Source organism: Acaromyces ingoldii (genome assembly GCF_003144295.1).
Source record: "Acaromyces ingoldii strain MCA 4198 unplaced genomic scaffold FA10scaffold_7, whole genome shotgun sequence".
Lineage (NCBI taxonomy): Eukaryota > Fungi > Basidiomycota > Exobasidiomycetes > Exobasidiales > Cryptobasidiaceae > Acaromyces > Acaromyces ingoldii.
The window spans coordinates 732333-757453 of record NW_020290253.1 but is presented as its reverse complement, the minus strand read 5'-3'; the positions used below and the strand labels follow the sequence as shown (position 1 = coordinate 757453).

At 58.2% G+C, this 25121-nt stretch overlaps 8 protein-coding genes across 8 annotated transcripts; 3 read left to right on the top strand and 5 right to left on the bottom strand.

Moving 5' to 3' along the window:
- The first annotated feature begins 448 nt into the window (after nucleotides 1-448).
- On the top strand, nucleotides 449-3590 carry FA10DRAFT_188734 (hypothetical protein). Its single transcript, XM_025518355.1, has one exon. The coding sequence runs from the start codon at nucleotides 626-628 to the stop codon at nucleotides 3512-3514; it is 2889 nt and encodes a 962-aa protein (XP_025374757.1). The 5' UTR covers nucleotides 449-625; the 3' UTR covers nucleotides 3515-3590.
- FA10DRAFT_188760 (COG2-domain-containing protein) lies at nucleotides 3591-7178 on the bottom strand. Its single transcript, XM_025518356.1, has 2 exons — nucleotides 5577-7178; nucleotides 3591-5508 (listed from the first exon to the last, which is right to left on the bottom strand). The coding sequence occupies exons 1-2, from the start codon at nucleotides 7113-7115 to the stop codon at nucleotides 3667-3669; spliced, it is 3381 nt and encodes a 1126-aa protein (XP_025374756.1). The 5' UTR covers nucleotides 7116-7178; the 3' UTR covers nucleotides 3591-3666.
- A 53-nt stretch (nucleotides 7179-7231) lies between these two features.
- Nucleotides 7232-10798, bottom strand: FA10DRAFT_269513 (putative VAS1-valyl-tRNA synthetase). Its single transcript, XM_025522786.1, has one exon. It carries the CDS (start codon nucleotides 10572-10574, stop codon nucleotides 7320-7322), a length of 3255 nt encoding a protein of 1084 aa, XP_025374755.1. The 5' UTR covers nucleotides 10575-10798; the 3' UTR covers nucleotides 7232-7319.
- A 576-nt stretch (nucleotides 10799-11374) lies between these two features.
- FA10DRAFT_281722 (putative RPA135-DNA-directed RNA polymerase I, 135 kd subunit) lies at nucleotides 11375-15310 on the bottom strand. The gene is made up of 2 exons (XM_025523713.1): nucleotides 14748-15310; nucleotides 11375-14688 (listed from the first exon to the last, which is right to left on the bottom strand). Exons 1-2 carry the CDS (start codon nucleotides 15264-15266, stop codon nucleotides 11428-11430), a joined length of 3780 nt encoding a protein of 1259 aa, XP_025374754.1. The 5' UTR covers nucleotides 15267-15310; the 3' UTR covers nucleotides 11375-11427.
- A 126-nt stretch (nucleotides 15311-15436) lies between these two features.
- On the top strand, nucleotides 15437-17536 carry FA10DRAFT_269511 (homoserine O-acetyltransferase). The gene has a single exon (XM_025522785.1). The coding sequence runs from the start codon at nucleotides 15481-15483 to the stop codon at nucleotides 17362-17364; it is 1884 nt and encodes a 627-aa protein (XP_025374753.1). The 5' UTR covers nucleotides 15437-15480; the 3' UTR covers nucleotides 17365-17536.
- On the bottom strand, nucleotides 17347-18905 carry FA10DRAFT_269510 (hypothetical protein). The gene is made up of 3 exons (XM_025522784.1): nucleotides 17750-18905; nucleotides 17624-17668; nucleotides 17347-17552 (listed from the first exon to the last, which is right to left on the bottom strand). The coding sequence occupies exons 1-3, from the start codon at nucleotides 18813-18815 to the stop codon at nucleotides 17491-17493; spliced, it is 1173 nt and encodes a 390-aa protein (XP_025374752.1). The 5' UTR covers nucleotides 18816-18905; the 3' UTR covers nucleotides 17347-17490.
- A 184-nt stretch (nucleotides 18906-19089) lies between these two features.
- On the top strand, nucleotides 19090-21349 carry FA10DRAFT_269509 (Thioesterase/thiol ester dehydrase-isomerase). Its single transcript, XM_025522783.1, has 4 exons — nucleotides 19090-19671; nucleotides 19754-20253; nucleotides 20312-20832; nucleotides 20902-21349. Exons 1-4 carry the CDS (start codon nucleotides 19137-19139, stop codon nucleotides 21245-21247), a joined length of 1902 nt encoding a protein of 633 aa, XP_025374751.1. The 5' UTR covers nucleotides 19090-19136; the 3' UTR covers nucleotides 21248-21349.
- On the bottom strand, nucleotides 21294-25062 carry FA10DRAFT_269507 (hypothetical protein). Its single transcript, XM_025522782.1, has 4 exons — nucleotides 24509-25062; nucleotides 23935-24417; nucleotides 23431-23870; nucleotides 21294-23359 (listed from the first exon to the last, which is right to left on the bottom strand). The coding sequence occupies exons 1-4, from the start codon at nucleotides 24693-24695 to the stop codon at nucleotides 21365-21367; spliced, it is 3105 nt and encodes a 1034-aa protein (XP_025374750.1). The 5' UTR covers nucleotides 24696-25062; the 3' UTR covers nucleotides 21294-21364.
- Nucleotides 25063-25121: the final 59 nt, after the last annotated feature.

Here is a 25121-nt window from a genome sequence, read left to right as displayed (position 1 = left end):
TATAGAGTCTTACTGTACCAAGCCGCCAATCTTCTCATCGGGGAAACGGCCATGAAAAATGTTCGCGGTGACTGCGGTCGAAGCATCATGAGACGTGTTTGAATGCAGAAAATGCAACGTCTTTGACTGAACGCGTCAATCTAGAGACTTCTCCACAGGAACACTTCGCGAGACCAACACTTTGGACGCGCCATATCACCCTCATCGTCTGGGACCTCCAGGGCAGGCCAATTGAGGTAGAACTGCCAAATCGGAGAATTCATGACCGTCATGGAGCGGGGAAAACTTCTAACTTCTACTGTGCAGTCAGCGCATTATCGGCAGGAAAACTTATAGACGATGGAGAGCACTGCCGCAATCCCTCTCTTTCTCGTCCATCACTTCGGCCTGGAGCTGGAGCCGACACCACCTTCCTCCATTTCCCCCTTTCCCCCTTCTTCTTCTCCTTTGCCGTTGAGACCCTGACTGTGTCGGGGTCGCTTTATTCGAAATCGGCGTCTTTCTTAGACCACCATACGACTGGTTCGTTTTATTTCTACACCGGCTCGACTTGCTTCGGCTTGACGGACGAATCTACTACCTACAACTACTATCGCCAAGGCCGGCGGACAGTGAGGTCACCGGGATGAGCACATCGGACATGGCTTCAGCGCCGTCGTCATCAAAGATGATGATCATTTCAGAGATCGGCGCACAACACCACGCGGAACTCCGACGGCTGTTTGACGAGCCGCCCAGCGCTGAGACCACACGAGCCAGAGACACAAGAGCGCGGCGGAGAGTACCAAGAGGACGACCTGCCTCATCACTCTTCTCGAATCGCTGGCGATCGGCGCCCGAGTCCAAGTCACTGAAGCGCAAGGTCAAGAGCGCTGCAACGGCAACGGCGCTGGCCATCTATGTGCAGGTGGAAAGTGTCGTTGTCGAAGCCGCCACCACTCTCCCGCATCACCAGCAACAACAAGCATGGCTTTCACCGTCGTCTATCGACAGGCGCGACGATGCAGCCCCATCTCCGTCGAGCTCGAGCACCTCCAACAGCAATTTGTCCATCAAGCACAACATTCCACTTCAGCTCGTCGTCGTCGTCTTCTCCGTCGTGCTCTTTGCCATGTTCGTTGGCTCGCTCGCCTGGCTATGTCGACGCGGGAGCTGCGGTGGGAAAGACCGTCGAAAGGCAAAGAGTTGGAGTCCCACCGGAAACAGGGGTGTCTTTGCAACGGAATCGGCTTCCGCCAGTGATTCATCTTCGATCTTGTCGGCGGCGGAAAAACGGCGAAGCAAGATCAACGAGTCCAAGGATCTCTACAGTCCCTTGCCGAAACTAAAGAAGGACCGGTCCCAGAGACAAAGCCGCACAGAAAGAGATCTGGCAAAAGACAGCGATGTCTTGGGAGGAGACAAGCTGGCGCACATGCCCGAGCTGCCATTGACTTTCCGACATGCAGACCAAGTCGTCGGGGCGGCCATGATCGAGAGACCCGCACCAACGTTTCAGCAGGCAGAAAAGGGCGCGCGAGGTTGGCAGCTTTACGATAGCCCAGTCCCTGTTCTGCAAGGTGAGGGCAAGGATAATCAGGACGTTGAGGCGGCTGGCTTGCCTCCCGCTAGGAGACCGACATTTGTTCAGCGGCTTCTCCAGCACCGCTCTGGCAGCCTCGCTGAGTTTCCCGCTGGCATTGACGACGTCGACGCTCCGGCAACACCAGCAGAGATGGACTCGGTCAACAGACGACGTGGCCAGCAGAACTCGTCGAGCAGTGGCAGCGTTCTACTCTCGGTCCTTTCGGGCTCTCTACACGTCTTGCCTACCTCTCTGCGGAATGTGGCAAGCCGGAGCAACACAGCGTCGAGGCTAAATGCTACAAAGGCAGCCGCAACCCGAAGCAATGGCAACGACTGCAACTCGGATTTCGAGGGCACCATTGGAGGCAGGGACCGCGATCTTCCCATGGCTAAACGGATCGGACCCAAGGAGCCGAGAAGGATGTTGCTATGTGATGCGACGAGCATCGAAGAGACGCGCCCAGCTCCGCCTGTGCACCTGGCCTACGGGCCGGGACCGTTGGCCACACCGGCTGCAGCCATGTTCATGGGCACGCCGAAAACGCCAGGGCTGGCAGGTGTTGGGTCCGTTTGGCACCGACAGCGCCATGAACAGCGGGAGGAGCCAATGTCGTTTCAGGGAGGGGGTGTTCCTGGATCCGAGGGACCAAGAGCGCCTACTTTGGCTGAGCTCAAGCGTCAACAGGCACTCTTCGAGCAGGGCCGAGCTTTGCAATTCGGAGGCCTGCAAGTGGAGCAAGGGCAAGGTGGTGGAGGTATCCAACGCTGGGTACAAATGGCCAGCACCATGGCGGAGCCTTTGTCTCCTCCCGTGCTCAGCCGCCATGGCTCAATCGCTTCGACATTCCTCTACTCTGTTGCGAATGAAGCCAGCAAGGAGCAGCACAAAGTCAGTTCGAGAAAACTCCTGGATGGTGTCGTCCAACAGCAACAGGAGGAAGAGCTGCAGCAACGGCAGAGCAACGTTGAGAGGGTGCCGAGCATCCGACCGCATTTCATTGCAACAACGACGCTTCAGAGCTGGCTGACTCAAGGTCAAGCTGTGGAACAGGACGATATTCAAGAGGAGGACGAAGGAGGCATGAGCTCTATTCTAGACCAGTACCTCGACGACGATCAGTCAGCCGTGAAGGAGGGAGGCAAAAAAACAAGGACAAGAAACCTGTGGGAGAAGGAATCCCTTTCTTCCTCTTCTCTTAGGAGTCGGTCGACGGTCCGGGGGCAAGAGAGTAGCAACAGCCATCCACCTTCGTACCGCACTCGCGAGAACGACTCCTCCTCTTTCACCCTTTCGTCTGCAGAGACCTCTGCAGCAGTGGAAGCTTCAAGAGCCGAAGTATCGAGACCCGAGAGGGCCCAGATCGATAAGCTTGAGGGCCGAAGGATCAAAGAACCGCGTCGGCGGAGTACCAACCAAGCTGCGGCAGCCGCAATGCCAACGTACGAAGAAGCCACCGGGATGGTCGCCATGGCCAATGCCCCTAGCGAGAAAGATCGGTACGAGGAAGCTCGAAAGCAAGAGAGGCGTGCAGCCAGAAAGCGCGAACGGGCAGGCTGGACAAAGGAAGAGGAAGAGCGAGAGCAAGAAAGGAGAGATCTCGAGAGGCGGATCAAAGACAAGAAGCGGCAGGAAAAGCGAAAAAGAAGGCGGGCGAGGAGAATGTTGGCTGAACAGGAGCAGCAGGCGCAACAGGAGCAGGAGCTTGCCGCTTCTCGGCCCAAGAAGAAGACAAGCATCGAGGAGCTGGACAACCTGGCCAGTCGCAATGCGCCCTGCTTGAGTCCGCCGGAATCTCCGCTGACAAGCGCTTCGGAGAGCAATGCGAGACAGGAAAGGAGGATATGTTCCGCCAGCACCGCCAAGGAATTCCTCGTGGAGAAGAAGAGGAAACAGGTGACACCCAAAGACAGGACTCAGCAACGCCGTCGTCAGAGCGGTGCGGTCTGATATCGCACACGCTCTTTTTCCTCCTAGCAAGCGTCGAAAGCCGTAAACGGAGGTAGCAGTAGTGTTAGTAATAGTAGTAGTCATTTTCTCTTCAGAGAGAATCAAGCAGCAAATCTTGCAACATTCCTTTCAACACATTGTCATTGCCCGGTCTAGTCACCAGTTGCGCCCTTTGCCGCCTCTTTGAGCCTCTGCCAGCTGACTGACGAGGTATCGATCCTCGTATCGACGCCACCCTGTTCGAGCGGTAGAGCCCACTCCTCTACGTCAGAAGCAAGCCAGTCGACGTCGGTCGACATTTGCCGATACATGCGCTCTGCCTCTGCATCGTTGTTCGATTGGCCTGCTCCCTTTGTTCCCCCGCCGAAGAGACCACTCATGATGCCCCCTCCTCCACCCCCGCCTCCCCCAGCACCCGGCCGTTTGAGCCGTCTCAACGACTCGAAGTTCTTGTTCATGGTGTACAGGCTTTGGGTGTACCTCTCGAGAAAGTCTTCCACGACGATCTGAGCCCACAGACTCCTGGTCTCGGTGTTCAGTTCCTGTGCCGCCGTCTTGGCTGGCCTCTGTTGTTGTTGCTGGTTGTGCTGGTGCTGATGCGTGTTGCGCTCGGCTCTACCGAGGTACATCCTCAGAGGTCGCAAGAATTGTCCGACAAAATAGGACGGCTCCGTCGAGGAGGAGGGTGCATTTCCTCCCCGGTACTGCGTCGAGACAGACCGGACCAATCGTAGCGGCTCTGCGCATCTTGTCTTGAGAATCGCTTGAACTCGACTTCCGAGCAGAGGAACGAGAGCCCGACGGAGCTGGAAGGACCCGTCGAGCGTTTTTCCGAGGTGCTCAATCACGGCCGAAGCTCGTTCGTCGCGATCCTGGCAACCTTCCCCGTCGACGGCAGTGATTTTTGGAACAATCACTTTCTCAAAGGCCGACTCGACTCGATTTTGCAGCCATGCTGCATCGGCTGCCACAATCGTGAGCGTCTTGAGCGCGGCATCATCATGCGCCGTTTGGCTCTCGACGTCGACACCGACAGTCGGCGTGCCCGACCTGACTGGAGAACTGATGACAGTGCTGGGTGGTGGCGTCGAATATCCGCCGGCACTTCCTGTCCGCGAATGGCCCCTCGACGAAGACTTGTTCAGGGACATTAAAGCAGCGGAATGCTGGGCCATGAGATCGGATGGAAGCTCCTCGTCGTAAAGCCAGGCCTTGTATCGACTCAGAACCTGTAAACTTAACCTCCACTGCCTTGGTACTAGTTCGTGAATGTGGCTTTCTTCTCTCCACGGCGCCACGAATGCTGTTAATGTAGCGGCTGTGGCAATCATCCTTGGTGGATCGTGTGACGCTGCCTCGATCTCATCGTCCCCAATCGCAGTCGGGACACCAAAGTTATTTGGTCCCGATGATGCCGCTAGACGACTCTCTAGACGTGATACGACGTCTCGCAAGCGCATCTGGAAATAGACGGGCAATTGCCATCGCTTCTGTAACGCCAAGTTGACCGGACTACTTCGAAAGGCTGCCGCGGCTCGTTTCGAGGGCGCCAAACGCTCCAATGAGGCCAGGAACAAAGATGTCGCCTTGAAGTTTCGATGGAATACTTCGGGTCGCCCAACGAAGAAGAGTTGTCCCCCGAGCTCGTCCATCAGACGCGTACAGATGCTGTCGCAGACGACATTGACATAGATGTCGCAAGGCCTATCTTCCTTCTCCAGCATTTGCGAGGTGGATGCAGTTGAAGGTACCGGATGTGGCGATCCGAGGAGCACCTTCTCTGCGACTTGACTGACGGTGCTGCCTGTACCAGCCACAAAAGCCAAGATGCGCCGGTAGAGATTGATCAGGCTGGATGCCCTTCTTTGAGTCTGGCCGTCAAAGTCCTCTAGGCGAGCCATGGCATCCTGGAAACGGGCTCCGTCTTCGGCGCCAATGCCATTCCCCACAACACCATTAGCAGAGGCATCTGAGAGCACACCGGCATGTATCGTCTGTGTGAAAGGGAGTAAGAAAAGTGCCGCTCTGGTGTGCGCTCATCGCGAAGGCCGTGATCACTTACCTCGTTCGCCCAAGGGTCGAAGAGTGAGGCTCGGATCGCTTCCTCTGCCTCTCTCGCAGCACCCAACTTGCTCCACGTCGACAGTGCCAGCTCTAGCCAAGACTCCTGCTCTTTCTTCCGTTCCTCCTTGTTCTGCGCGTGGCTCCATGACCGCAACAACGCGTTGGTGTCTTCGCTGTTTTCTTCATGAGCTGGAGGAACAAGCAAGGAAGATCCTTGGAATTCCGTTAGGAGACTGACGAGCTTGGCGAGATACTCCTTCAGGCAATCTTTCGCTCTCTGTAGCCGTAATTCGTGCGCTTCGACAAAGCCAACGAGGTGTTGCTCGACAGCACGTTGGCGGAGAAACATCAGCGCATTGTATTCAGACGAGGCACGGGCGATGCGAGTTGGCAAGGTCGTGGAGCTGGCCTGTTGTGATAGGTCCGAGATCCCGTTCTCGTAAGATTGGCTTCCATCTCCTGAGATTGTGGTGCTTCCATACGAATGCAGGTCGCGCCCGATGGCAGCTGCTCCGCGAGAACCCGAGAGCAGCGCGGAAGACCGCCTGCGGTGGGGCTTGGCATCGTTGCTTGACAAATTTCTCGCAAGGCTTGGACGTCGAACCTTTCCGTTGACTGTGCTTCCAGCAGCGTATCCTTCGTCCGAGTCCTGCTCATCCGCTTCTGAGTCTTCATCGTCTGAGACCACTGCCAGACCTCCGTTGAGCTCGTCATTAATGGCCTGGAACGACTGCCAATATCTTGCGCTCTGCTGCGGCTCGCTGATCTCTTCATCGCTTCCTTGTTCTCTTTGCCCGTGTGACTCTTCTTTCTTTGCCTCTTCGTCGGCCTCATCGCCCCGGCTTCTCGCTCTCGACCTTCTTCGTTCCGCTCGTCTTTGCCTTGGAGCGTCCCTCTGCTCCATATCTAGGAGATTCTCCAGCCGCGCCAGCGACTCTCCCAATCCAACCAGCAGCTCCAAAGACGCTCTCTTGTCCCTGACCGCCTCTCGCCTCTTCATGACCTCTGTCACTTCTGCCTCGGCCGCCCTCAGCCGGTCGCGCGCATGCACGACATCCTCCCTGACGAGATCGAGCCCGAGATTACTGCCCACACGATCGTGTGGCTCAATGGCCCCTTCTCCAACAGAAGCCTTCCTTGTAGCCCCTGTTTCGTCATCTTCAGCAGGGGCAGCGGGGGCACGGGCGACCTTCCAGTCCAGCCGGGCGATTCGCGGACCTTCAGCCTTGAGCGCCGAGCCGAGATTGACAAAGCCGCGAAAGTCGCTCTCGACGACGTCCTCGAGCCGAGTCTGGAGCTGGACCGCGTGCTGCGAGAGACGTGCCGTCAGAGATGCCAGCGAGGTGCCGGACGAGGCGTGCGAGACGAGGAACGCATCGACGTCGAAGGAGGCCGTCGGTCCGCTGCCTGCTGACGCAGACGAAGAGGCAAAGGCTGCTGAAGATAAGTCCAGAGGGGCCTCATTGTCTAGCAGAGGGAAAGAGGTAGGGACAGGTGGCGTCGACGGTGTCCTCCTGCCATCCTCGCCCTCTGCCATGATTCGTCGTCGTTGTCGTTGTCGCCTTCCCCCTTCTGTCTGTGCTTCAAAGCTTCCTCTCCCATTGCTGCTTGCCAGTGCGCGTCACGCTCGGAACTCGGAATAAGCTCAAACTGCTCTCTAAAATTATGGGCATTCTAAAATTATGGGCATTCGACCGACAAAACTAGTGAGAGTCAAGCTACATGACAAGGGGCCCAGCTCTCAGTCTCCTCTAATAATCTCAAAGTTCTTCTTTGCAGCTTCGAGCGCTCCCAGCTCCTCGTCGAACGTCTTGATCTTCTCAATCTGCTGCTGCTTGACCTCCTCTGGTGCCTTGCTCCACTCATCCTTCTGCGTCATCTGGACAGCCCTCTCCCGCGCCTGCCGGTTGACCTCGATCTTCTTGTCCAGATTGGATACCTCTCGGTCGATGTCGACGAGGCCCTTGACGAGAACGTGAATGTTGGTCTTGAGCTGGGGCTGCGACGAGACGGCACAGCCTGGCGGCACCTTGGCAGACGAATCGACGACCTCAAGCGACTGCGAGCCCTTGACGAGCGTCAGGATCATGTCTCTGTGCGCCTCGAGGTTGTCCCTGACTTCGGCATCGTTGGACTCGAGGAAGATCTGGATCTTAGAGAGGAGGTTGTAGTCATTAGCTACCGACCGGGTCGCTCGCACAGTCGTAAAGACATTCTCGAACTTCTGCGCAGCGGCCTCGTCCTGTCGCTCCTTCATTGGGAAGGGGTATGAGGCCAGGGCGATCGTCTCAATATCCCGCGTCGAGGCACGCCTGGGAAGACGCTGCCAGAGCTCCTCGGTGACAAAAGGCATGAATGGATGGAGGAGACGGAGACCAGCATCCAGGCACGTGTAAAGCGTCTCTTGGGCTGAGGCCCTTGCCGCAGGCTCTGCGCTGGCATCGGTGATGGGCTTGATGGCCTCGATGTAGACGTCGCAGAGCTCGTAAAGCCAGAAGTTGAAAATAGCGCCGGTGGTTGACATGAAATTTCGCTCCTCCAGTCCTCGGTTCGCCTCCTCGGCCACGGCGTTGAGTCGGTGGAGGATCCACTTCTCGACAGCCGACTCGCGGCCTGTGGGCTTCTCGTCTGCAGCAGGCTGGAAGTCGCCCTCGAGCTTGAGGAGCGCAAAGCGAGTGGCGTTCCAGAGCTTGTTGCAGAATTTGCGGTATCCTTCCACGCGCGAGACGTCAAGGTTGAGGTCTCGGCCGGCGCTCGTGTATGCGCAAAGGGTAAAGCGCAGGGCGTCGGTTCCACACTGAGGGATGCCCTTGGGGTAGTCCTTCTTCTGGCCCTGGGTGGCCTTGATGACTTCCTTCTCGTCGAGGTTGCCTTCGCGAAGCTTCTGGTGCAGACCCTCGAGACTGATGCCTTGGATGACGTCGATGGGGTCGATGACGTTGCCCAGCGACTTGCTCATCTTGCGTCCGTGTGCGTCTCGGACCATGGCATGGCAGAAGACCTCTTTGAAAGGGATCGAGCCAGTCAGGTGGACGCCGAGCATGATCATGCGCGCGACCCAGAAGAAGAGAATGTCCCAGCCAGTCTCGAGGAGCGAGTTGGGGTAGTAGTACTTCATGTCATCCGTCTTCTCCGGCCACCCCATGATCGAGAAGGGCCAAAGACCAGAGGAGAACCAGGTGTCGAGCACGTCTTCGTCCTGGACAAGGGTGAACTTGACGCCTTGTCCAGCCACCTTCTCGGCACGCGAGTGCGCCTCGGCTTCTGTGCGGCCCACGACCCAGTTCTTGGCGTCATCGTGGTCCTGCTCCTTGCCCTCGATGTCGACAAAGTATGCCGGCACGCGGTGGCCCCACCAGAGCTGTCTCGAGATGCACCAATCCTGGATGTTCTCCATCCACCGGTAGAACTCTCGCTTCGAGACATCCGGAGTGATGATCATACCCTGCTTCTCAACGGCCTCGACAGCCTGCTTGGCCAGAGGCTTGCAGTCGACCCACCACTGCGGCTTGAGGACGGGCTCGACGATATCACCCGATCGCGAGCAAACGGGCACCGTCATGGGGTTGTCCTTTGTCTCGATGTAGAGATTCTTGGCCTTGAGAGCTTCCTGGACGGCTCGACGGGCGTGGAAGCGCTTCATACCCTTGAATTCGCCTGCATTCTCGTTGAGTGTGCCGTCCTCGTTGAGAATGTTGATGAACTCGAGATTGTGCCTCTTGCCAACGTCGTAGTCATTGGGGTCATGGGCCGGTGTGATCTTGACAGCACCCGTACCGAAAGCCATGTCGACGGCAATCGAGTCGGCAACGATGGGGATCTTTCGGTCGGCAATAAATGGATGAATGACATGTTTGCCATGCAGATGCTTATACCGCTCGTCATCTGGGTGGACGGCAATGGCGGTGTCGCCGAGCATCGTCTCGATACGAGTGGTAGCGACAATGATCTTGTCTTCAGAGCCTTCGATCTGGTAGGCAAAGGAGATGATGACACCGAACTCGACCCTTTCGTTGGAGTCATAGCCTGGAACGTTCATCAGAGTCCTGCCGTTGAGCTGCTTCTGGTCGACTTCGAGGTTGGAGATGGTAGTCTGAAGGAAGCAGCACCAGTTGATGAGCCGGTTGGCGCGGTAGATGATGCCGTCCTCGTGCAGCTTGCAGAAGTTTTCCGTCACGGCCTTGTACCTCGGCGGGTCCATGGTGAAGGCCTCGCGGGTGAAGTCGTAGGAAGCACCGAGTCTCCGCATCTGCCCGCCGATGTGCGCCTGGTACTGGTCCTTCCAGCTAAAGACCTTTTCGAGGAAGCCTTCACGGCCGTAGTCATGCCTCGTCTTTCCCTCACTCTTTGCCAATCTCTTTTCGACAACGGCCTGGGTCGAGATACCTGCGTGGTCGTATCCAGGGCAAAAGAGTACACGATACCCCTTCATACGGTAAAACCGGACCAGAGTGTCCTGAATCGCAATGGTTAAAGCATGGCCGATGTGGAGCGCACCGGTGACGTTTGGCGGTGGTGCTGGGATGACGAAGGTCCTCTTCTCATCGTAGGGGTCCTCGGCCGTGATGGGTCGAGGCGTAAAGAATTGCCTCTTCTCCCACCACTGGTACCAAGACTGCTCGACGTGCTCTGGATTGTAACCGGACTCCATCGGCTGCGACAGGTCCTTCTTCTCGCCCGCAACAGTGTTGTTAACCCATTCCGGCTCGACCTTTTGCTCCTTCTTCACCTTCTCCTTTTTGGCCCCGCTACCAGCCGCTGGGGTTTTCTGTGCCTTTAGCGCCTCTTTCTCGGCCTTTTTGGCGGCGGCAGCAGCCTCCTTTGCTGCCTTCTTTGCGGCGCTCTTTGTCATGGGCTTGCCATCGGGTCCAAGGATGGGAGCAGCACCTCCGTCTGCAGTGGCGGCGGCAGTCGTGGACCCATTGGCAGCAGGAGCCTGTGGTGTCGCATCGTCGGCCGCGTTTTTGGGGGGCGCATTCACGGGAGGCGACGACATGATGGTGCGGCTAAATAGATTGTGACTGGGCAACTGTCGAGGATTGAAGGCAAAGATTCGTCGTCGTGATACGGACAGAGCGATGCGATGAAGCATACAGCTCGCTTTGGCGTCCTTTTTCTTCAATATCGACCGATAACGAGGACAGGGTCGAGTCACTGGACTTGAGGCCCTTTCGATAGCGCTCGTCGTCACTGGTCGTCTGAGTGATGACTCTGAAAAAGTCAAACAAGAAGCCGCGCGCAGAAAACGCTTGAGAAGAAAAAGAGATTGAGTTGAGCGCCACGTGCCATGTGCCACTTTTTTTTTATTCCGGCGGACTCCAAGCCACGAGTGGGGAGTGCGCTTACTGCAACACTCCCCCACGACGCTTCCCGCACATCTCTACATGGGCGCGCTGGCCTACTTAACACCTACACCGAGATCACAGCATTCCAAGACAGAGCGAACATTAGCAGCAGAAGCGGCACGCACGAGGGGCACATACACCATGACGTTCTGTCCGTGCACGCCCGAGTCGCTGACCAAGGCTGCCTCGTACGGCGTGATCGATCCCTCCAAGCGCGTCACGAGGGCGGAGCTGGATCGGTGCGATCGGCTGTGGAAGCAAAAGCAGCAACAACAGCTACCTTCTACAAACACTGGCTCAAGCTCCAAGAAGCAGGCAAATGCCAGGAGGGGAAGCATCGACAGTCAAGAGACAAGGGTTGAAGGTGGCAAACGGACGGGTCTGTTTGCGAGGAGGAGCTAGGTCATCTGTGGGTGTGAGAATCGTCTTCATGTCTTGTAAATTATTGGATGTGTTCATTGTATATATTGCATTGATGGAACATTAATGTTGAGTCGCTTGGCCTCATGGCTCCACCTTGAAGCTCAGCCGCATTGACATGGAAGCCAGCTCGGCTGCCAGATACTTGAGAACGTAAGGAATGGCGACGACGTCGAGATCGCCCAAGCCGCGCTTGATGACGTTGCTCTTGGGGATTGTGACGCCCTGGTGGCCGTTGCGCAGCCGTACATCGACACCTCGCTGGCTCGCTTCCCGGCAGACGCGGCAGTACTCGCCATTAGGTCCCAGAGCAGTGTGCGCCGCGTTCTCATTGGACCGGTCGATGGTGATGACGCCCTGCGACGCACCACCGGCCTCGTCGTAACCGAGCGAAATGAGGCTTCCGCAAGTTCGGCAAATGTACGAAGTGCTGTAGTCAGAGCAGTTCATGAGACGATCCTGTAGCAGGAAAGACGTGCCGTGGGCCAGCAGCGCGTCTCGCTCCATCTCTCCGAATCGAATACCTCCGGCTCGCTTGCGGCCCTTGACCGGCTGGCGGGTGAGATGGTGGACAGGTCCCGTTGTACGAACTTGGAACTTGTCATTGACCATGTGTCGCAGTCGCTGATAGTAGACGACGCCCAGGTAGATGTCGGCCTTGAGCTCTTGGCCCGTGATGCCCGAGTACATCGGCTCGTGGCCAACGTAGTTGTAGCCCGCCGCTTTGAGCTGCTCGCCAAAGTACTCAACGGGCGTGTCCTGCTCGCTGAAAGAGAAGGGAGTGGCATCCTGAGCAATGCCATGAAGTGCGCCGGCCTTGCCAGCCATGCTCTCGATGAGCATGCCGATCGTCATTCGCGACGGGAAAGCATGCGGGTTGATGATGACGTCGGGTGTCATTCCGCTCTCGCTGAATGGCATGTCCGTCATGGGCCACTTCTGGCTGCAAACACCCTTTTGCCCGTGTCGAGACGAGAACTTGTCGCCGATGACGGGCGAGCGAGGGACCCGGAGGGTGATCTGAAGGCGCTGTCCGTGCGCGTCCATTGTCTCGGACCCAAGGAGACGGACAGTATCCACATAGGCCAGCTCGTCGCCTTTGTACTTCTTGAAGTCCGTCTTGCCCGTCGTCTCGTCCCAGTAAGCGCATAGGACATCGCCCTGTTTGAGCTCGGCACCAACGCTGGGCAGTCCATCGGCCTCGAGCTTCTCGCGATTCCGATGGTTGGCAGGAACGTCATTTCCAAAGCCAAAGTGGATCGTCGTTGAAGATCCTCGGCCGCCTTTGATCTGCTTGAGGTCGACGACCTCAGACTTGTAGATGGACCCATAGCCGAAGCCTCGCTCATGCGCACTCTTGTTAAGGATCATGGCGTCTTCCATGTCGTAACCCGTGTATGAGATGACGGCGACAATGGCGTTGGTGCCGTTTGGCGCATCGTCGAAGCTGTAACGGTTGTGCATAAAGGGTCGAACGACGGGCGTCTGGGGCGTCTGGATGCGGTACAGCTTATTGTCCGTTCGATGATTCAAAGCCGTTGAGGGCGTTCCCATCGTCTGCTTACCCATCTGGCATTGATACATGGACCGAGGGGACTGGTTGAAGTCGGTAAATGGAGTCATGTTGGCAATGACGCTGAGGACGTTGGTGGGCGCAAACTCAACGTGCGACGTGACACCTTCTTCCACCTCGACATCCTGGCAAGCAATATCGAGGTAGACTTGCTCGAAGGGCCCGACGCTGTCGCTCTTTCGATTATGAATGTACTTCACCGGCCTCATCATCCTTGATCGGCCCGAGAAGAGGTACAATCCTGGAAACTGACCACCTTTGCTCGTCGGCACAAGGCCAATCTCGAGGTCGAGAGGGACATCATTGATGCCCTCGGTCTTGAATATTCTCAATGCTCGAGCCATGTGTTGGGCGAGGGCAGGAGTAGCATAACCAACGATAGCACCATCGAGCTGGACGACCACATCTCTCCGGCCATCGACGCGGCTGGCGAAGGGTGCCGTCATGCCGAGGTCGGTGAGGAGGGCAGGGATCTTTCGCGTGTCGAGAGCACAGGTGATGATGCGGCAGGAATGAGACAAGTGATTGAGCAAGCCACAAGGTGCGCCGTCGGGCGTGTGCACGGGACAGAGGAAGCCCCAAGCCTCTGGGAGCAGCTTCCGGACCGTGGTTGTCTTGAGCTCGGCAAAGAAGGCGCCTCGATGGATACAGCGGAAGTGGGAGATGTATCGGTAGAAGTTGAGCTTCTCTGCGACAATCGTGAAGCCCGAAGCTTGCTGCAAATCTAGCCCCGTGGGGGAAGAGAGGTTGCCAGTGGCCAGGAACGAGGCCATGCGAGCTCCAATGTCGGGGCTGACCCTAGACAACGTCTTTGTAATGAAGGCGTTGTTGAAGAAGTCGACGTTGCTCCTCTTCGTTCGGACTTGCCGTCCAATCTCCTGCCTGACGGTACTGAGGAACTCGTCGAGCCTTTCTCGGATGATCTGCCCATACAAGAAACCTGGAAGAAGAACCTCTTGGTGCTGGGGCGAATCCGGGTTGTCGGAGCAACTGTCGCCGGCGACGAGGGAGTAGAGCTTGCGCATCATGAAGACAAGCATCCGGAATTTCTCTCGCGCACTGTCAAGATGGACCAGGAGAATGCGGTTGATGAGTTCAACGCCGACCTGGTGGTCGGTCATGTCTTCGGGCAGATCCATCATGGCGATGCGGAACTTGCTGCCAAGGTATTCGAGGCACTGCGACCCATTCCAGAGGTTGTAGGTCTTGAAGCCACGGAGCAGGAGCTCGACACGGTCGGTCAAAAAGGTATTCTCGAAATCGCCTTGAACCAGCTCGGCGAAGATCTCCTTGTCAGTGGCATCGACAAGGGCCTTGAGAACCATGACGACGGGGATCATGTACTCTTGCTTTCGCATGCTGAAGCGCAGAGTCACGCCGCCGTTCTCGAGGTAATGTACGGTGTTGGTGACGCTGATAAGGTCCTCCTTGTGAAGGCAGCGAATCTGGCAGCCCTTTGACGAGTAGGATGGCCCTCGCTTGGTGAACGAAGGCCGCTCTATCGAGGTGACGTGGTTGGCCCTTGGAACGACGAGGAAACGAATCAGTCGCTCGTTACCGTTGATGATAAAGTAGCCTCCCAGCTCCGTCGGCTCCTCCTTGCGGTCAACGAGCTCTCTGCTGCTCATGCCCCGGATGTTGCACCGGTTCGACTTGACCATGACGGGGATCTGGCCCAAATCGCACTCATCGTACTGCTTTGGCAGGCCATTGACACTCCAAGAGACGCGCGCAGTCAGTCTTGCTCTGTATGTAGTAAGTCGTTCTCTTGCCTGTGAGTTGTGTTCGTCAGCTAATCGGCCCACACGAATGGAGAGGAAAGCATACATACCTCGGCCGGGAAGATTCTGCTCTGCAGCGCAGTCCTACCCTTCTCGTTGGACATTGGCCTGCCCAGCGTGACGTTCTCGATTCTGAATTCAAGCCTGTTGCCCAGGTCACCTCTCTTCATTGCTTCGTCGGTCCCATCAAAGACAACCCGCGGTCGAATGTTGCGAATGCTCTTCTCCAGCAGGCCCACTCCTTCGCTCAAGACGGTAGTGGACTTGGCCCCCGCTGGGAGACTGACGGCGGGGTCGGCTGCCCAAAGAGCATTGAAGGACTCCAAGTGGGGCGCAGTCAGCCGCTGGAGTTCTTCGTGATCGAACCCATCCGCCGATGGGTTCTCGAACCTCTCTTGGTTCTTGAGCGTGTGGAAGGTGTACGGCTGCTGCCATGCAGGGACCTCGTCATCGCCCTTGATGGAAGAAAGACTAGTGTGCTTTGAGGGCGGGGTCGAAGGCCCAGCGTCGGACGAGGCCGAGGACGACGATGACGCCGACGAGGAAGAAGGCTCCGGAGACGAGTCCATGGTCTCTGTGTGTTGATGTCGTCCCTCCTCGAGCGAGAAGATTGAGGGAAAAAATTTGGCTTCCTTTGGACGGACCACCAAAAGAGTAAAAAAAATTGGCTCTCGGCCGGATGGACGTAAATGCACGTGCGATGACACCATCTGGGAAAGTGAAGTCGACAGTCACTAATCTTCGGTTCTTCTTGCGCTCCCCGAAGCTTGACCCAAAGCGACAATGGCGACGACAGAAGAAGCCAATGGAGCGCATAGTAGCACGCCTCGGTCGATCAGCGGTCCGACATCGCCCCAGTCTTCGCTGCTTGCCTCGGGCCAGTCGTACGTGCTGCTGCCCACCTTCACCCTCGAGTCAGGTGTGATTCTTCATGACGTTCCGCTCGCATACAAGACTTGGGGCAAGCTCGATCCATCGACCAAGGACAACGCGCTAGTCGTCTGCCATGCGCTGACGGGTAGTGCAGACGTAGAGGACTGGTGGGGACCCTTGCTTGGACCGGGAAAGCTGTTCGACCCCACGAGATTCTTTATCGTCTGCGCCAACGTCCTTGGCTCGCCCTATGGATCTGCTGGGCCCTGCACACGAAAGCACGGTGAAGACGAAGAAATAGCGGAGAAGTTGAAGGCGGACGGTGCTCATTGGGATGGAAGAGGATGGTGGGGTCCCGAATTTCCCGCGACGACGGTCCGCGACGATGTCCGGATCCAGAAGCAGCTCCTCGACTATCTCGGCGTCGAGCAGGTGGCCGCCGTCGTGGGAGGATCGATGGGTGGCATGTCGGTGCTTGAGTGGGGCATTCTTTTCCCCGTTCGATTTCCCTCTCGGACGCCTTCAAACTCGGACGAGACGGAGCCGACACGGGCAGAGAAGCCGTACATTCGCGCCATCGTCCCCATTGCCACGGCAGCGCGACACTCTGCATGGTGCATCTCGTGGGCCGAGGCGCAGCGACAGTCCATCTATTCGGACCCTGCCTATGCGCATGGCTATTACGACCCAGAGCGCACGCCTCGGGCCGGTCTTTCCGCTGCGAGGATGGCGGCGCTATTGACGTACAGGAGCAGGGACAGCTTCGAGAGCCGATTTGGTCGGCGGATAGGTGGTGCAAAGAAGGGCGGTGGAGCAGCAGCGGCAGCTGCATCGAATAGCTCAGCAACGGGCTCGGTCAACGGAGGAGCGAGGAGGACGAGCACGGCAGAGGAAGCCGCTTATCAGCACAATGAGGGCAACCAAAGCCCAAGGATCCTGCCGCAATCCCAGCAGCAGGTGCCCCTCATGTCGACTCTCGTCGAGGGAGAAGGCAGCTCGTCGGCATCGGCGGGTTCAGTCAATGTCTTCAGCGCGCAGTCCTACCTTCGATACCAGGGAGACAAATTCGTCAAGCGCTTTGACGCCAACTGCTACGTCCACCTGACCCGAAAGATGGACACGCACGACGTAGCGCGAGGGAGAGCGCATTGGGGACTCCGGGGCACAGCGGCAAACGGCGGTGGCGGCGGCGATGGCTCGTTGGCATCTCCCATTGACGAGCATGACTTTGAGAAGCAGCACAGTGCCAGCAAGGACGACAATGGTGACGGTAACGGCGACGACAAGGAGGTCGCTCGCGGCGAAAATCGCTTGCCGCGCGAGGGAAAGGAAGACGACGAGGCGCTCGAGCGTGTCCTCGCCCTTCTCTCCTCGCACCGGGCGGACGACGGCACCAGACGAAACTTTCGACTGGGTGCGCCGCCGCCACAGGTCCTGGTCGTGTCCATTGAGAGCGACGGCCTGTTTGCGCCGCCTGAGCAGGCGCTGCTCCACGAGCTGATTGGCGGGAGCAAGCTCGTCAGCATCAAGAGCCCCGACGGACACGACGGCTTCCTGCTCGAGTTTGAGCAGATCAACAAGCACGTCGAAGCCTTTCTCCGAGAGGCCCTGGGCGATGGCACAGAGGGCCAGGACATCTGGAAGCGCGAGAAGGGCGTCGGCTGGGATGAGTGGAAGGACTGGGGCATCATTCCGCCAGGCACCTCTGCGGGACAGGCGGGCAAGCTTGGAACAGGCGGCGAAAAGGTCAAGGAGAGCGTTTTTGGAGAAGTCGAGGATGTGACGAGGTGGTGATCTGGGTTTGGTATAAGCCCTTTACTTTGATATCGAGCAGAAATGTGCCTTGCCACGATCCTTCCTGTTATTCTACGAGGACAACTACTATTACTACCACCACTACCACCCGCTTCTAATCTACAATCAATGCCGCAGGATTGGGTGGAGTCGCAACCGCCCGTAGCCCTTTGCATGCGTCTCTCTTTCTGTTTTTGTGCTTGTCTGGTCAGCAAGGAGGGCTTGTACATTGAGATGAAGGCAAAGAAGTCGCTCTCACCTATCCCATCCGGCGGTGCACTTGCCGGCAGCATCTCTGGGGCGACTGTCGGCGTAAAAAGAAGGTAGAGCAAGTCAGCGGAGAGGAAGAACAGCAGAAAATAAGACGTCGAAACGTGATGCGCACCGCTGATTTCGACCTCAAAGAGCCCCTCGCCGTACTTTGCGAGCCAGGACAGCTCCTCGGGATCTTCGGCTGCCTTGACACGGACCGGCAGAGGTGGGCCCTCGGGAGTACCGATGAGCAGCGTCACAGGCTCTGGCGGGATGGCAGGCTTGTTGCCGTCGACGAGTGGCGGTGGCACAGTGAGGAGGGAGCCGCCCTCTTCGGCCGTCGACGAGGGCGGGGCGATGTTGTTGAGGACTAGGCGCAAGGACGAGAGCCGGCTCGAAAACGTCTCGGGATGGTAGAGGAGCGTGAGGGACGTGAGCCCCTGCGTCTTGTTGGGGTGGTGAGGCGAAGGGAGGGGCACTCTCCAGAACCGTGGCGTCACGTCTTCGCACCAAAAGGGCACTATGCCCCGCTCCTCGCGCCTGCCGGCGGGGAAAGTCACCTTCCAGCGAATCTTGCGACCACTCAGCGCCATTCTCCCACCTTCCCTTGGCTCGTCGTACCGGACAAGGCTGGGCTGGGCCCGTTGGCGCGCTTCCATCTCCTGCCGGTGGTGATCCGTCGGCGCGCCATATGCGGCCGCCGTGGCCCAGAGTTGCTGCTTGTATGCGGTGCTCTCTCCCTCATGCTGAGTCGTCGAATCGACGACGCCATCGGCGACCGCCTCTGCACTCCTCGCGCGCTCGTTGATCGAAGCCACGCGTCCATCCTTGACGCCGCCCTCGAGGCACCAGTCGGTCCAGCCGACCTGCTTGCCCCACCACCAGTGCGCCTGCCGCCGCTTGTGCCACTCGTCTTTTGTCTCTGTCTCGTTCTTGGAGCGCCCCTTTGCGGGACCGTCGAGAAAGCTGATGATCTCAATGTAGACGCCGTCGGTGAGAACGATGAGGGCATTGTGCGTGAGCCCGTCGGCGTGCACGCCGCCGTGCTCAACGGCAAAGCCGAGGCGCTCAAACTGCTTAATGGCCTCGTCGAGCTTGCCGGGCGGCACGAGGTGGACGAGGTGATCCAGGTTCGGCGGCACTGGCAGGCCCGTCGTCGGCGACGTCGGTGGCTCACTTTCCTCGATGGATGCAGACATTCTGCGTGATGATGGTCGATGGTGGTGGACGACGACCTGACTCAGCGTGGTGGGCGACAACCGTGACTCGCCGTTATGGAGCTTCTTCGGTAAAATGCGCGAAGAAAGAAAAACGTCAGGCTAGGAACTGCTGCTCCATGGGAAGGCTAAGCAGCCAAGGCTACACTAGCTGTGTGCATGAAGGAAACGAGGCTAAATTAGCTAGAGAGACAGACAAGATGCATTTCGCACGCGCCACTAGCCAGGCGTACGTACAGGGATCCCCAGTCGCCCTCCACCATGCCAGGCTCAATGTCGACGGCGAGGGTCCCGGCGGACAGGATGAGCAACGTCGTCGTGGCCGCAGCCGGACTTCTCTTCCTGGCTTCTGCCTATCAGCTCCTCGCTGCTCCGTCCAGCTCCTCGCCTTCATCATCGTCGAAGTTGAAGTCGTCGCAGTCTTCGAAGACTGGTGACGGCGAGAAAGCAAAGGAGCCAGCAACATCTTCCGTGCATGAGATCACTTACGCTACGACGCCCGACATGTGTTCCCAGCCACCCCAGCACCTCAAGGCGCCGCAGAACAGACGCATGACGGTCCGGGCAGGAGCATTGCTCAAGCTCGTCGACATTGCCGCCGGCGTGGCCGCGCGACGGCACGCGGGCGGTAGCTGTGTCACCATCAGCGTCGATGCGGTTCTGCTCCTCAAGCCAGTCTACCTTGGCGAGCTCATCCACCTCAGTGCGAGTGTCAATCGTGCGTGGGGAACAAGCATGGAGATTGGCGTTCGGGTCACAAAGGAGCCTGCGCCAGATTCACTTGAGGCCGGCTACGGCCACGGCAGACAGAGGAGCAACCGGCAGTACGTGAGCCATGGTGCGTCCCCAGATGTCCAAGTCGCAAGTGCAGAGAGAGAGGAGAGAGAAGAAGCTGACGAAAAACATGGATGTGGGTAAAGCATACCTGACCTTTGTCGCCATCAACCCTCAGGCCCTCGCGTCTCCTTCGCGCCAGTGGAAAGCACCCAAGGCACACCCAGGCGTCAACACCGGGAGCGCCAGTGCGGTCAAATCGCGCGAAGAGTCCTCCCAGCTTGGACGTCTGTGGCGTTACTTGACTTTCAATCCGCTCGAGAAGGGCAAGCCACCGCCAAAACCGGTCCTGGTCCCGATTCGACCGCGGACCAAGCTCGAAGCCCGCCGACACCTTCTCGCGGGCCGCAGGCGAGCTAAGCGCATTGACGACGCCAAGCGCGGTGAGGCGAGGGACGGCGTCAGCGTCGAAGTGAAACAGCGAGTCAGGACAGAGGTCCTTGACATGGAAGAGGAGCGGACGCGCAAAGGGAGCGCTGCGGGTGGGGGTGACCAGCCATCGAGCGCAGTCGCCAGCGGGATCGCCACGCCTGTTGAGCAGACGGTACACAGACAGGCTCGCGAGCTCAGGGCTCTCGAGGAGGAGGTGAGCGTGCCTTGACTTGTTATCCTCCTTCTCATCAAAGCTGACTCACATCGGTTAGTTTGTCGTGAGAGCATGGGCGACTCATGAACCGGGTGTGACGCTTTCAAACGGCGTTGTCCACGTCTCGTTGCCCGGCGACGCACCGTTTCAACTCCCCGAGACAGACGTTCGCGCGGCAGCAGACCGGCTCAAAATCGTCTTGCCCGACAATATTCCGAGTCATACTACTGCCCCTGCTGCGCCGACCTCGCCCATCGACAAACGAATAGATTTCGAGCGGCGGGAGTCTCTCGAGTTCTTGTCGCCTGACGCAGCTCCTGAGACCCCAACCCTTCAGCTCGACAATGCCTTTTCTTCCTCGTCCTCTTCCTCGATCCACGTCTCGGCGACACAGACGACGTCGATGCATATCGTCTTTCCCGAGCACTCCAACTCGCACGGCATCATCTTTGGCGGAAAGACGATGGAGTGGATGGAAGAGGTCGCCATTCTCGCTGCGCGCCACGTCGGCCGAGGTCGCGGGTGGAGCACCGTCGCCATGGACGGGCTCGAGTTTGGCGTGGGCGTGGGTGTAGGCGAGTGAGTGGATCTTTTTCTAATAGAAGCCCTTGCTCTGCTCGGAAAAGCTGAACGGAAAGTGGGGGACAGGCTGATGATCCTGACGGCCATTGTCATCAAGACGTACACGAACTCCTGCGAGGTCTACGTGATTGCGCAGGCCGAGGACTCGTCGGGTAGGCGGCGCTTCACAAACGACGTCCTCTTCACTCTTGCCTCGGGTGCCTCTGCCTCTCCTTCCTCGTCGTCGTCAGCGTCACTACCGAAAGTGAGGATCGAAGAGGAGGAAGAGGGAGATGAGACACCGATGGAGCCGCTCAAGTACGTCAATATGGACAGAGATACCGCCTTGAAGCGATTTGCAGCCGTGGCAGATCGCAGACGCATCGGCAGGCTAGAGATGCGTGACATGCTCGTGAGAGTGTACGGTCATTAGAAAGGGCCAAGGAGACGATGAGGCAAGATGTAAGAGTAATTATGATGACAGTGATTGGGGTGATTGATGAAAGGAGGCGTAATGGTACAATTTGTATATGGTTGAACGGAATTCCGATCAGTAGTTTTCCGTTTTCTCCTCCAGACGGAGTCCTTGCACGGCACTGCCGAGGCTCGTGTAGGCCTCTGAGGCAGACGATGGGTGAGAGTAAACAGCCTCGTTGGCCATGACGGCAGGAACGCCGTCTGACGAAAGGTTGCCAGAGATTGCCCTCGCCATCGACTGGGGCTGCTGCTGCTGCCGGCTCTTGGTCGCCCGATTGGGGGGCGGAGGGGGCGGTCTTCTCCGCGCCGTCGATGTTGAAGGTGTAGAAGAGGTGGTAGAAGCATGGTCCGCGCTACCTGGCGGAGAAGCATTGCTGCTGCCGTGGCCACTTGCCGGGGATGAGGCTCTCGAAGGCAACGTCGACGGTGCTTGGGAGTAGGTGTCAGTGTGATGATGGCGAGCCTGGGCGTGGAAACTCTCCGTCGACGTCGTCCGCCTGATGGGCAGCATTGGGTCCGATGGAGAGACGAGAAGCTGGCGGCGCTTTGCAATAGCAGCAGCGGCAGCTGAGATGCCCTTGCCATCGGCCCCGTTACCACAAGCGTCAGATGCAGGCGGAGCGGGCGGAGGCCGTCGTCGAACAGTGTTCCTCGTCGCGCTCAGTGCAGGCGAAGGACCAGGGCTCGTCGAGGGGGTATTGTACGACGTCGGGCTGGTCTGGTACGTCGAGCTGGTATCGGTGCTGCTGCTGCCGCCACCCTGCGCCCTTGCGCCGAAATGATCGGACTCTGTCGACCTTGGCACTTCCTCGCTCGAAGCTGATTGGACACGGAGCGCCGGACGCTGGATCATCGACTGCTGAGAAGGAGGAGGGGGACGGGCCGTGTCGTGATTGCCCGTGCCCAGATTGGTATAGTAGTCGGTCGAATCCTGGCTCAGAGGCGAGCCAACACGGGTGGCATCAGGAGGATTGGAGCTCATCAGGTGAACATACGTAGATGTTTGCTGGTTTTGAGTTGATCCAGGTAATCCAGCTGTGGCACCGGGACCGTCGCCACCACCGGGATGGTACGGAGCCATGGTCTCGTGCCACGACGAACCAGCAGAGAGGACGCCGCTGCCTTGCATTGCCTCATACCCCCCGTCGCTCCCAAGCTCGTCATTTTCCTCCCCTTCGGTTCCAGCAAGCCTGTCCTTGTAGCTTCCTGAGTGCTGCATCACCTTGCGGCCACTCTTCGAGCCGCCCGCAGCACCACGCGCAGCCGCCCCGGAATCTGAGTCTCGCCGTGGTGGCGTCCTTGGCGCTTCGCGCGCCGAGACTGCCCTTTGACCTCGATCTCTTCGCACAGAGGGTCTCCGCAATGCGAGGAGCTCGCTTCTAGACGGCGTTGCGCCGCCCATCTCCTCCTGGTCGTCTGTCGTCGGGCCCCGAGAATGATGTCCTCCGCCGTACTGACCAGCAGGATTAGCAGCTGCGACAGCGGCAGCATCGGCCTCGCCAGGTGGCGCATCACGAACTGATGTCGCGCCGAGTGAGTACACACGCTTGCGTCCAGGCGTCACAGTTAGTCGACTGCTGGCTGCCTCGCTCGTTGGCCTTGGCTCGCCCGTCAGCTGCTGCTCGATAGGCGCCTGGGCAGCAGCAACGGCAAGGGTAGAGGCCGTGGACGCAGGCGTGGCCTGGTAGGCCTTATGATCTGGTCCGAGGGGTATCGAGATGCCCTGGCTGTCCTGTTGGGTGTCTGCCGAAACGATCATTTGTGGTCCTCCTCCGACAGTCTGTACCATGAAGCGATGCGTCTGAATGTCCTCGTTTGCTCCCGTGTGGACGCCCTTCTCAGAAGCGAGCTCCTTTTTGGATCGAGGCACTTCGTCAAGGTCCAGACACCACTGCGCATTAAGGCACCGATCGACAAGGCGCTTCGTCGTTGGACTGATGTCTCGCAGATGGCCGTGCGAGATGAGCGAGAGAAGCAGCCGCCGGATCTCTGGCCTCTTGTAGGGATAGGTGAGCAGCTGGGTATTTGTAAGGAGAGGATGGAGCACCCGGAGGTACGTGTGCCGAAGCTGGAGGCAATAATAGATAAGTCAGCTTGGTGAGACCGACAACGAGGAGACAGCAGCAATGCCACACCCACCGACTCGCTCTCCTCGGGCAGGTCATGCAGCTCGCGAATGAAGACGTCGACGAGGACTTGGAGGTCATTGGTATAGAAGTAGTGGGCCGTCTCCTTGGTGGTGAAGAGGAGGTAGAGGAGCTTGAGGACAAGGAGCTGCATGCAGACGTCTTCTGCATCCAGGCTCGATGCTCGGTTGAGCATGAAGATAAGGTTCTCTCCAAAGGTTTTTGAGGCATTCAGCCGCGTTCGTAGGACCGTCAGTACGACGTTGGAGTGGCTCGAACCGGTGGACTTGGATTTGTTCGCGGTTGATGCTGTGCTGAGGGATGAGACCATGAACTGTTCGTTGAGGGCGATGATGAGCTTGATCAGCTGGTAGTTGTAGGTGTCGTCGTCAAAGTTGCGCGAAGACTCGACGAGGTCAAAGAGGTGGTTGACGAAGCGAGCATCGATTGCCCCTACAGCGACAAGACACCGTCCGTCAGTAACTTCCAGTCACTTTTTCTCGCCACAGACACTCACTCAAATCGACTGCTTCGAGCCTCTGAACCCTGCATACCTCGTACAGCATGCGAGCCGCCTTGTTCCTGAGCCTGGCTTGCAATGCCCGGTCCCTCTGCACACGAGACTTCGCCCCTGCAAAGTCGGCCCCTGCCCAGCCAGCCTCGCCACTGTCCTCGCCGTCCGGCCTCAGGTTCCACGACGAGCCTCTTGAGTGGCTCGAGCTGCCGGCCTCCCCCGTGTAGTGCGCGGCCCAAAAGTGGTGCACAAGGCGAGGGATGAGCTGGTGGACCTGGGGCGGTATCCGATAGACGTCCGGACACCGCCCACCGTGCCGAAGGATGCCGTCGTAGAGGATCAAGAGCACGGCGAGCGACCGAGCCGTCGTGGCCATGTGGAGAAGCGAGGTGGAGATGACATGCGGGGAGGCATGGGTGGCGAGTGGCGAATCAAAGAGGCGAGAGAGGAGGTAGTCGGAGTTGTACTGCTGCTCGAGGTGGGTCTCTGTTTGGACAAGGTAAGCGGTGTGCATTAGGAGCGGTATTCAATCGGGAGTATGGAGAGAGTGTGTGTGTGCGCGCGCATTCACACGCACCAAAGCAAGTGTCGCAGAGGGCCAGGAGGCTCGTCAGCCTGGCCTGGAGGAGCGTTTCGTCGACATTGATGGCGACCGAGGAGGAGGAGGCGCCCGGAAGATCGAGAATGTCGTCGACCTCTGCCCAGAACTTGGACGGGTCGTCGAGCTCGGACGCAGCGGCATCATATGTGGCAAAGGCGTCCATTTCTCCACGTCGCCAGCGCCAGCAATGTAGCGCTTCCCTCTCCTCTCCTCTCCTCTCCTCTCCTCTCCTCTCCTCTCCTCTCCCCCACGCTCAATTTGTGAGCTTGGCGTCGAGCCCTTTTTTATTTTCTTTTTATTTTCCCACCCCTTTGACGATGGTGACGACGGACAGCGTTGGACCCGGAACAAGAGCTGGGTCGATCGACACCAAGTGAAGCTGGCGACAGGTGGCGTGCTTTGTCCCCTCTCCGAGCGAGTGATTGGGTATACTCTCAAGCTCGGCGAGGCCAAAGACGTGAGAAGAAGTGGTAGTAGTGCAGCAGTAGCAGCGCCAGTGTCGATCGGCTGCTGCACGCTATAGTCATAGGTCAGACCAGCTAATACGGAGCTCCACCACGTACCCGCCCACACACACATAGTGCGTGCG